Here is a 12,500-nt window from a genome sequence, read left to right as displayed (position 1 = left end):
CAGAGGCTTGCATCATCACTTTCCCTTTAACGACTTTCTCTTTCATTTTCACTTCACTCATTCGCACTGTTGTTCTCCTCTCCTTTCTTTCCATGACCCTTTGTCAACTCGAACAACTGTTACCTGTTCTTCGTGTCAACATTCGCCAGGAAAGGGAGGTACATTGGATGTCAACTTTGAGGGGAAAAAAGAGAAAAAAAAAGAAAAAAAGAAGAAAGAAAAGAAAAAAAATAGAGGTTTAACACTGTTTTCCTTTTTAACATGAACACGCGAGCTGTAGAGGTTATATTTTCCATGAAGTTAAAGGAGACTATATATGAAGAATTATTACACAAATAAACACGTTAATTCTCTATGCCATATCGTATTACTGGTAATAGCACAATGTACCAAAAGTCATTTGTAAATATTAGAGCTTATCTTTACAGCCAAACGTATATTTCTCTTAAATATCATCATACTGCTCAACTGTATTTTCATTGTGCGATCATCAATATCATTATTTCAATTATGGATTAACGGACTTTTAATCTTTCTTTTACAACTTTTATCTTCTCAGTCAAACATGCTGATACAAAGCATATTACCCCAGAGGCGTATTTTTAGAATAATATCCTAAAAGAAGTGTTGATCGACGAACAAAAAAATATTTACGATATCTCGATATTCGTCAGACGTGTATATTTTATAGCAAGCAAGATCTGTTGTGTAACTCATTGAGAATTCGTCAGATAACTGTTACCCTGAGAATAACGTGTCAGTATGGCTATTTAGAATTATTTAAAGCTACGTATAATATGCTATGCCGGGGAGAGCTTATTACAGGTCAAGTTTTTTTTCTTTCTTTCTTTTTTTTTCTTTTTTTTACATGATGTAGGCTGCCCTTATCCGTCAGTGTGGTGGATTTATGACGTTTTCTATACAGTATCATGATAAGGAATAGTATGGAGTGGGCAGATTATGACGAAATAGGACATTATGGTGTTATGCATACCACAGTACTGAACACTGTATAATATGATTACGTGTTGTAGTGCTGAATGACTCACGGAAAGTTATAGTGCAATATATACAGAGAGAGTACTATTAATTAGTCACCAAGAAAAAAGTCCGAAAATATATTTTTCATATGATTTTTTCCAGGACGAAATAATGCGTATTTATCTTAACACATTTTAACCTCGTACACGTTGGAGACACGCAGACACAACACACATTATAATGCCGTCATAATAAAAAAAAAAAAAAAAAAAAAAACACACACAAGCTGCCAGAGTCGAGCCAGACCCGTATAAATACCGTAGAACAATGTAACTCTAACCGTAGTATACAAGCCAATAAGATTATGCAAACGAGTTTCCGAAAAAGAAGGAAAAGATATATATATATATATATATATATATATATATATATATATATATATATATATATTGCTAGAAATGGATTTTTTTTACCGATAAAAGAAATGAAAATGGAGAGAAATAACAATAAATAAATTAATAACAATAGGCAGTGTCGGTTTGTATCGTGTTTACGAATATCAATTCAGTACGAATTACTATTCATACGAATTTTCAATATCGCAGGTCATAAACAAATAATCATTTGACAGATATGCCACTGACCCCTCCCCCTATATAAAAATGCTATTCCGCCACATCAGATACAGTTTTAGTCACGCTGCTGTAAAGTATTATTATCATTTTTGTTTCTCGCTCTGTTCCCAAATTTCAACCGACATAATAGCGTCGCCTGACAAGGAATAGAAGTGAATCAGCAGTAGATAAGACGTACATATCTTCTTACGACTTTTATCTCTGATGAACACGAAGCCTTCACGGTACTGGTCGCGAGCTATCCATCGCCCAAGGAGAATTATCTAATACTACAAATTATCAATAAATCTCATGAAATATTAATAATTCATACTGAGTGTCAGGAACAGTGATCACAGTAAATCGTGTATGATTCCTTCTTATTATAAGCAATGAGATCAGAGAATATACGAAGCTAGGACAGACAAAAGACGGCGCTGGAACACGAAAGTGCTTCAGCCAAAGTGAGAATGAAAAGACTCTTTTGTTTGCGAGTGTTGGTGACGTCACTGCGGTCCCAACCAATCGAAGACCTGTCGTAACGGAATTCACGTGCAAGGGACCGAGAAAACGTATTTGTATATTTTGTTTTAATCAAATATCAGCCATTATGATAACAGAGAAAAATGAGTATTTGCAGTATCAATTTTAAAAGTTAGATTCTCTGATGATGGGTATAGTTATAACGGTCTGGCAGGGTCATCAGTAAAGGACGTTAATATTACTTTTATTGTCATCAACTATCGGCTACGTTTATTTAATTTTCTTGTGCGTTGTTATCCCTGCTGCCATTTTGATTGTAATCACGGATTTTCGTGTTGCTAATTAACAATTGCTACTATTAACGTGACTGGAATGCTATCAGCTGTCATCAAGTTAGTATTCCCACGTCATGTTATTTGTCTTTTTTTTTGTCTGTAAGTTAGTTAGTGTCATGTTATTTGTCATCAAGTTTATGTTTCTGCGTCACTCATTTTTCGTCGGGAGTTAGAGCAGCTTCAGCATTATCCCTTTTACCTTGTTTTGAGTTAAGATCATGTCAGCATTTATCACTGTTGATCTATATTCCTTTTTTTTTTACGCACCCGGGAGAAATTATTGATAAAGGAAATTCCTCTGACAAATGGATCCTAAAATCCGTCACAAGATTTGTCAGACCCGATCGCAAATAATCATCCACGGACAAGTTGGCCCGACGAATATCCCGGGATTTAAAAGAGATTCACAGATTGGCGAGGACAAGAGAAGAACACGATACATTACGAGCCTCGATCGTGGTCATACGGAGAAATTATCGTGTGATAAAATGCCGTTGGGACCGCAACGGAAAATTGCTTGTTTGGGGTAACATGTTTTCCCCGCGGAGTTACGCCCTGTTAATGAATCGTTGCCAGGTTATTGGGTGAGAGAACAGCGCTGCTCCCCGCCCGAAAATGCTTCACTGCTAATCAAGAGCGAAGGAGTTATGGGTCGGCCTTATGGAAGGTTGCAGATGAGCCGAGCGGAGAGGCTGGAGTGACAAGCCGTAATGGCTTCTCCGTCTCTCTCTCTCTCTCTCACTCTCTCTCTCTTTATTTCTGCCAGTCTCTCTCTCTCTCTCGCGTTCTCTTTCAGCCATCTCTCTCTCTCGTTCTCTTTCAGTCATCTCTCTCTCTCTCTCTCTCTCTCTCTCTCTCTCTCTCTCTCTCTCTCTCTCTCTCTCTCTCTCTCTCTTCCCCTCTTTCCCTCCCTCTCTCTTCCCTTTCTATCTCTCTCTATCTATTTCTGCTAGTCTCTCTCTCACTATATATATATATATATATATATATATATATATATATATATATATATATGCCAGTCTCTCATCTGTCTATTTCTACCAGTCCCCCCCCCCCCTCTCTCTCTCTCTCTCTCTCTCTCTCTCTCTCTCTCTCTCTCTCTCTCTCTCTCTCTCTCTCTCTCTCTCTCTCTCTCTCTCTCTCTCTCTCTCTCTCTCTATGTTGCCGAAGCCACCAAACTGGGTACAATTGAGTCGTAAACTAATTCTTTCTCTTATTTTCACTTATCATTATTATTTTCTTTGTTACCATTAATCATCATATCTATCTATCATTACCATTCTTATTATCATTATCATTTCTATTATTATTACTATTATTATAATTATTATTACTATTATTATAATTATTATTGTTATTATTATTATCATCATTATCATCACCATTATTATTATCATCACTCATATTACCACCATTATTATTATCATCACTCATATTACCACCATTATTATTATCATAGTTATTTTTATTGTTATTATCATTATTATCATTATCATTATTAGTGTTATTATCATTATCCCTACATTTATTTTGATTATCCTCATTCTTATCATTATCACTCATTATCATTATTATTTTTATTAATATTGATGTCATTGTTGTTCTTATCATCATCATTACCATCATCATCATCATCATCATCATCATCATCATCATCATATCTAATATTATTTTTATTACCACTTTTGTTTTTATTAGCATTATAATAATTGTCAATCTTGTTATAACTAAAATTGTATTGTTATTGTTATCTTCTTTATCTTTATCAGTGTTATTATTATAAGTGTTATCATTATTATAATCATTATCATAATGATAATTAATATTATCATTTTCAATCTAAAGAATGTTATCATCATTATTACTATTACTATAATAATATTTTCATGATTATTGTTTTTACAATTTACATCATTATCATTACCATTATCATTGTTACTATCACTATCAGTGGTAGTATCATTATCTTTATCAATAATAAACAATTGAGCATGATGATGATACTGATAACAACAACAATAATAATAATAATAACTATTATTACAATAATGATGACGATAATGATAACAATGGTACTAGTACTAATAATAATCAAAATCATTATTATTATAATAATGGTGATGATAAAAATAGTTAAGATAACAATAATAGTAATAATGATAATAGTAATAAGAAGGGTAATGATACTAGTAATAGTACTATCTTTGATAATGATAATAATGATAATAACAATGATAATAATAATAATAATAGTGATAATAGTAAATGATGATGATCATAATAATAACAATAATAATAATCATAGTAATAATGAAATAATAATAGTAGTAGTGATACTACTACTAGTAAGAATAATAATTTTGCTAATAAAAAAACAATGATGATAATAATGATGTTAATGGTGTCAGTCGTAAGATGATGATGAAAATAACAATAACAACAGAACAACAACGATAATGATACTGAGAGTAATGGTAATCATGATAATAATAAAGATAATGATGATGATAGTAGTAATTATGATAATAATAATAGTAATAATAATGATAATAGTAACAGTAATAATAAGGATGCCAATAACAGTAATAATAAGGATGCCAATAACAGTAATAATAATAATAACAAAAAAATGATAGGGAAAATAATCATGATGATAACAATGATAATGATGATTATAGTAATTACGATTATAAAAATAATAATGATAGTAATAACAATAAGCATAACAATAAGGAAATAATAATAATGATAGTGAAAATACATGTAGTCCTAGTAGTAATAGCAGTTGTATAAATACTTGTAGGACTAGTAGTTATAGTAGTAGTAAAAATACTTAGTAGTAATAGTAGTAGATATGCTTGTAGTCCTAGTAATAATAGTAGTAGTGTAAATACTTGTATTCTTAGTAGTAATAGTAATAAAAACACATCTAGTAGTAATAGTAGTAGTGAAGAGACTTGTAGTTCTAGTAGTAATAGTAGTAGTAAAAATATTTGTAGCCCTAGCAGTAATAACAACATTAGTAACAGCAGAAGTAATACTATTGTTACTATTGTGATCATCAATGCTTCCATGTCTTGTTTAACATTTTACTGTACTGAAGCCACAGACAATGAAAATAGTTTTGATCAAAGCATAATATGTCAAAAAAATAATAATAATAGTAACATCAGCTATATGAAAATGATAATGTGGATAATGGTAATGTGAAAGAGTTGATATGAGGAAAATATTAACACTAATATGATAATATTAATAATGGTAGTGATGCAATAATATAACGTCAATAACAACAAAAATAATGGTCTCAATATTACTTGTTTTGAAAGTAATGGTTGTGGTGATGATTATTATGATGATACTGGCGATGATGATGTTGCTGCTCCTGCTGCAAGATGTGATGATGTGATGATGGCGGTGATGTTCCTGATGATTATGAGGATTGTAATTGCTTATATCGTCAACGTCATAGTGCTGATTAATATAATTAAAAATATTAAAGCAGTAGAAAAAAAATCATCCTCATATAATAACTAATAAGATGATTCTTTACTTCTCCGTATTTAATATAACTCACTACCCTCCTCCCCCTCCTCAACCTCAAATTAGAATGCTACATGGCATCGAAAGGAGAGACTGCCATTTCTCGACCGGAATACATAATTAAATTACAATTCCACGCTCGCCGCAACTTTCAATAAAAAAGAACATGAAAGTTGATAACGTGTCCGAATCGATGCAGAGACGACTCGACTCTTCCGATTTCCCGCGTCCCATTCTTTCTGCTTCAGTGTTAATCTCTGCATTATACATACGAACGCGGCGGCCATATCTCTTATCCCTCCCGTCAAATGAACTTTTGGGTGGTCGTAGCCGGTCGTAGCCGGTCGTAGCAAATGCGTAGCCTGGTAACTGATGGCAAAGGCTACATTTGTGTGAAGTTGGAAATGTAGCATAGCGCTGTTCTGCGTGCTTTTAGGTGACATACAAAACATACCTTTTGAACTGAACTCGAGCGAATGGCGAAGCTTAAAATAAACATCAACAACATTGATTAAAGACAGGTAGGTTTTGCTGGGAATACATTTAGAAACTCTGAAGTGTTTTTTCACGATGTTGCCACCCAAGCGACACCAACTAGCAAGTGTGCAGAGGATGGAAATATAAGTATATGCTCGTTTCCCCTTCCAGCGCTTCCAACACGATGTCATTAAACTTTGTAGTTAAGTCTGAGAGAACTATAAAACGAGCGGCTTCTAGATTTAGTGTCCCTCGCATTTTAAATGAAAAGCGGCGAGTTCTAAATACGAAAAACGTGACTAAGCAGATGTGTCGGGCTGTTTGAGTTTCCCGGCTTCTCTCAATTAAACATTTGCATTAGATTTACACTGCTAGACATTGCCGAATTCCCAGATATAATTGAAGGAGTGCCGTCCTTTTAATGGGAGAAGCACTATAAACGGTAACATATGACTTGTTCAGAGGATATTGCTGTTACAGGCGCATGTGTTGTCACCTTGGTAATATCCTCACGCACTGATAAGTTATTGAAATTGACCACAGGTTCTGGATTCGTTACTACGGCTACGTCGATAACAACAAAGAAAAAAAAAGAGAGTGAGAGGGAGAGAAGGAGAGAGGGAGAGAGAGAGGGAGAGGGAGAGAGGGAGAGGGGAGAGGGGAGTAGAGAGAGGAGAGGGCAGAGGGGAGAGGGGAGAGGAGAGAGGGGAGAGGGGAGAGGGGAGAGGGGAAAGAGAGAGAGATAGAGATAGAGATAGAGATAGAGATAGAGATAGAGAAAGTGAGAGTGAGAGTGAGAAAGAGAGAGAGAGTGAGAGTGAGAGTGAGAGTGAGAGTGAGAGTGAGAGTGAGAGTGAGAGTGAGTGAGAGTGAGAGAGTGAGTGAGAGAGAGAGAGTGAGTGAGATAGAGAGAGAGAGAGAGAGAGAGAGAGAGAGAGAGAGAGAGACAGACAGACAGACAGACAGAGACAGAGACAGAGACAGAGAGAAAGAAAGAAAAAAAAGAGGACACATACATGGACATATACTGCATTACTTATACCATATACGTGTCATACTTTTCCTCTGGACATGATTTTTACGTTTCATTTTTCATGTATTTTTTTCCTGGACAGTCTTTTGAATGTCCAGACACATTCCACGTCGATTATTGTTGCATCATGTATTCACACCACGATATAACTTTCCCACCGGATAGTTGATGGCCAGTATAAGGGTGCGTGCGTCGCCGGCTATTAGCATAGCATAGGATAATATGTCATGGCATAGCATATCATCGCATAGTACAGAATAACATAACATGTCTAACATAACATAACACAATACAACAGAACACGACATAACATAACATAGCATAGCATAGCATAACATAACATAACATAACATAACATAACATAACATAACATAACATAACATAACATAGCATAACGAAACATAACATAACATAGCATAACATAGCATAACGAAACATAACATAACATAACATACAGCACAGCACAGCACAATACAGCCTAACCTGACCTTAACTAAACTCGGCAACTTATGGATTCGAGAACTTACTAATAGGGGAACTTATTACGGACAGAGGAGCACAACGGAAAGGTATACTTACAGAGGAACATCCAGACAGGAGAACTTACAGGCAGGGGAACTCACAGACAGGGGAACTTACAGACAGGAGAACTTACAGACAAGGGAACTTACAGACAAGGGAACTTACAGACAGGAGAACTTACAGACAAGGGAACTTACAGACAGGAGAACTTACAGACAAGAGAACTTACAGACAGGGGAACTTACAGACAAGAGAACTTACAGACAGGGGAACTTACAGACAAGAGAACTTACAGACAGGGGAACTTACAGACAGGAGAACTTACAGACAGGAAAACTTACAGACAGGAGAACTTACAGACAGGGGAACTTACAGACAGGAGAACTTACAGACAGGGGAACTTACAGACAGGAGAACTTACAGACAAGGGAACATACAGACAGGAGAACTTACAGACAAGGGAACTTACAGACAAGGGAACTTACAGACAGGAGAACTTACAGACAAGGGAACTTACAGACAGGGGAACTTACAGACAAGAGAACTTACAGACAGGAGAACTTACAGACAGGGGAACTTACAGACAAGAGAACTTACAGACAGGAGAACTTACAGACAGGAAAACTTACAGACAGGAAATTTACAGACAGGAAAACTTACAGACAGGAGAACTTGCACTCAGGAAAACTTACAGACAGGAGAACTTACCGACAAGAGAACTTACAGACAGGGGAACTTTCAGACAGAGGAACACACAGACAGGAACTTACAGACAGGAGAACTTGCAGACAGCGGAACTCACAGACAGGGGAACCTACAGACAGGAGAAATTACAGACAGGGGAATATGCAGACTAGGGTATACAAGGACAGGAGAACGTAAGAACTAGGGTACACAAGGGCAGGGGAAAATACGACTAGGGTACACAATGACCGGGGAACGTAAGTAATTGGGTACACAAGGACAGAGGAACGTAAAAACTCGGATATACAAGGAAAGGGGAATATACGACTAGGGTACACAAGGACAGGGGTACAGGGCAGGGAGAAATGCAGATTAGGGTATACAAGGACAGGGGAACGTAAAATCTAGGGTACGCAAGGATAGGGGAACGTAAAATCTAGGGTACGCAAGGGTAGGGGAACGTAAAAGCTAGAGCTCACAAGGGCAGGGGAAAATGCAGATTAGGGTATACAAGGACAGGGGAACGTGAAATCTAGGGTACGCAAAGATAGGGGAACGTAAAAGCTAGAGCACACAAGGACACGGGAACGTAAAAAACTAGGATATATAAGGACAGGGGAACTTACGAACATGGCACACAAAGGCAGAGGAACTTAAAGTCAAAGGAAATTATGGACAAGGAAAACCACGGTCTGGGAAACATACGGAAAAAGGAACATAAGAACTAGGGAACTTGAAGAATGCGGAAATTACGGACGGGGAGAATTACGGACAAGGGAACATAAGCTCTGGAGGACCTACGGACAAGAGAGATACAAAGTACAAACCATTTCCTGACATAACGCGCAAAATTTCAACTGCTGTGTACCTAAATATTTTAGTATTTTACACACTGGGGCATAATCCGCGTTCCATGTAGCAGATCAGTGTAAATTTAGAGAAATTGTTACGTTAAAGGTGAAAGCTAACGATCCGCAATCACTGTGAATAAGCAAAGCACCGATAGATACGAAACGATAACGAAAAATAGAGAAAAAATACAAAATAATTGGTAAAAGAAACAAAACAAAGCGAAAAAAAATGATAATAATAATTAAAAATAAATAGAATAAATAAATATACATAAAAAAGGAAATGATATAGCCCAGAGATATATTTTTAATGAAAATTATTTTTTTTTCTTTTTATTCATTTATTAATTTTTTTGCTCAACAAGGTTTCCGTGCGTGGCGTGGAGGTTATGCAACATCGATACGGAATGTTCGTTTTTATGGGGAGAAAAATCATTGTCATGTCCATCCATGCATGCAACAGCACGGGCCCCGCGGGCAACATAAGGCAGCATAGCCACAGGCATTCCAAGCTCGGATCGTGTTTATTTTCATGACTCTTAATTGTTAATGTTTGTGTTGTTATTGTAATGGAAGAATGGATGGTAGTGCTGTTGGTGATGGTGATGATGGTGGTGGTGGTGGTGATGATTGTGAAAGTGATGACAATGACGATGGTAACGATGGTGACGATGATGATGAAGATGAAGATCAAGATGATGATGACGAGGACGAAGATGAAGATAAAGATGGTGACTGTGACGAAGGCGATGATGAAGATGATGATAAAGATGATGACGGTGATGATGACGATGACGAAGACGATGATGAAGATGAAGATGAAGACACTAATGATGGCGATCACGAAGACAATGATGAAGACGATGACGATAAGATTCAAATAGATATAATAACGACATGACTACTGATAACAATGATAAAACACGATTTTACTCTCATCATCATAACTAGTGATGACAGGAAATAAGCAACTGGACGCCATAAAAGAGAGCGAAGGGAACTGTATAATTTGGAATGGTTCCCAAAATATCGACTTCCATTATTTACTTTATCATATATGGAATTAATCGCAATTAAAAGAGTAATGACTTGTATTTTTGCGGTTTCATCCATTTTGTTCGATTTCAGTTTACCCATTGCATTTATTTGAGGCATGTCAATCAAACATGGAGAGATGGAGAGAGAGAGAGAGTGGGAGAGGGAGAGAGAGCGAGAGAGAGAGAGAGAGAGAGAGAGAGAGAGAGAGAGAGAGAGAGAGAGAGAGAGAGAGAGAGAGAGAGAGAGAGAAAGAGAGAGAGAGAGAGAGAGAGAGAGAGAGAGAGAGAGAGAGAGAGAGAGAGAGAGAGAGAGAGAGAGAGAGAGAGAGAGAGGGAGGGAGAGGGAGAGGGAGAGAGAGAGAGAATGAGTGAGTGAGTGAGTGAGTGAGAGAGAGAGAGAGAGAGAGAGAGAGAGAGAGAGAGAGAGAGAGAGAGAGAGAGAGAGAGAGAGAGAGAGAGAGAGAGAGAGAAGAGAGAGAATGAGAGACAGAGAGAGAAGAGCGAGAACAAGTGAAAGTGAGAGAAAGTGAGAAAGAGAGAGAGAGAGAGAGAGCGGGAGGGAGGAGGGAGAGAGATAGAGAGAGAGAGAGAGAGAGAGAGAGAGAGAGAGAGAGAGAGAGAGAGAGAGAGAGAGAGAGAGAGAGAGAGAGAGAGAGAGAGAGAGAGAGAGAGAGAGAGAGAGAAAAAGAGAGATAGAGGACAGAATGAGAGATAGAGAGAAAGAGCAAGAGCGAGAGAAAGAACAGAGAGAGAGAGAGAGAGAGAGAGAGAGAGAATAAAAGAGAGAAAAGAAAGGAGAGAGAGAGAGAGAGAGAGAATAAAGAGAAAAGAGAGAGAGAGAGGAGAGAGCGAGAGGAGAAAGAGAGCGAGAGAGAGAGAAGGGAGAGGAGAGAGAGAGAAGGGAGAGGAGAGATAGAGAGGAGAGAGGAGAGATAGAGAGAGAGAGAGAGAGAGAGAGAGAGAGAGAGAGTATGCATTGTAATTATTCTTACTTCAAATAATTACTAAGTGTAAGGCCAATGAGAACCAACGCAGCAAATGGTAAAAAAATGAAGAAAAAAAGAATAACCAAAAATAACTACAAAATATCATGATTAACAAGTTCACTGAATGGGCCGGGGTTTCCTGACATTTAAATCAGCACTGTGAAGCGTTTTGCCATTCATTAGCGTCGAAAATTATCCCTTTGATAAATTACCTACATTTAAACATACTGCATGACTTACCTTTACGTTTAGCACGGTTTCTGCTCCTGGCGTGACGTTGCTGGGGGGATTTGCCATAAGCCTTTTCCCCTCTTCCGACCAGCCTGGCAACGTGAGGGGTGTGTGCTTTCGACATTTTCCCTGCCTCCTTCTTGGCGTGATCTGTCCCTCGGCTGTCGACCTTATTATTAACTTGCTGTCTGATCCGTTTGGCAGGCAGATGGGCGTGCTGGTTGGGTAGCTTCGTGTGGTAGTTCTTGAATATCTGAGGGAAGTTCTTGATGAATATGTTATAGTACTTTTTGGGAGGAAAAGTGTGGTAGCTCCTGGTTTGGTTTCTCGTGACTTTTTTCCGTATGATCGACAGTCTTTCCCGACCGTGTCTTACCAAAGGGACCTCTATTCCTCTCGTGCTGTGGACAACCTGGCGTGGCCTCCTGTTAACGCTGTCCTCATACGTGTAATGTTTGTCTTCCCCTGTTTGCTCTCGCTGTTGCTTGTTCGTTTGTTCTTCCTCCTCGCGTGCCTCGAAGTTTATCACTTCTCTCTTCATCCTCGGGGGAAGTTTTAAAACTTCGGGGAACCCTTCACTCGCTTCGGTAATGCCATCCAAGTTTTTCCCGAAGAGCCGCATCTCCGAAGCTAGTTTGTCGCTGGCCATCTCCGCTCTCGATTGAGGATGAATCTTGTCATCATGTCTTTGACTCAGCTTACTCGTATCTGTCGTGACTGACT

The 12,500-nt window shown here is 37.6% G+C and overlaps 1 protein-coding gene across 1 annotated transcript in view; it reads right to left on the bottom strand.

Annotated features, from left to right (window-relative positions):
* The window catches only part of LOC113804478 (uncharacterized), a 120,632-nt gene that overhangs the window by 106,476 nt on the left and 1,656 nt on the right, over positions 1-12,500 (bottom strand). Inside the window, exon 1 of the mRNA XM_070118384.1 lies at positions 11,787-12,500. This exon is cut by the window's right edge and continues 1,656 nt beyond it. Within this exon, the coding sequence (XP_069974485.1) occupies positions 11,787-12,500 (714 nt within the window). The remainder of the gene's footprint in view (positions 1-11,786) is intronic.

Source organism: Penaeus vannamei, chromosome 42, assembly GCF_042767895.1.
Source record: "Penaeus vannamei isolate JL-2024 chromosome 42, ASM4276789v1, whole genome shotgun sequence".
In the NCBI taxonomy this organism is placed as follows: Eukaryota; Metazoa; Arthropoda; class Malacostraca; order Decapoda; family Penaeidae; genus Penaeus; species Penaeus vannamei.
Note: the sequence above shows the minus strand (reverse complement) of the source record. Positions and strands in the feature narration are given on the sequence as shown.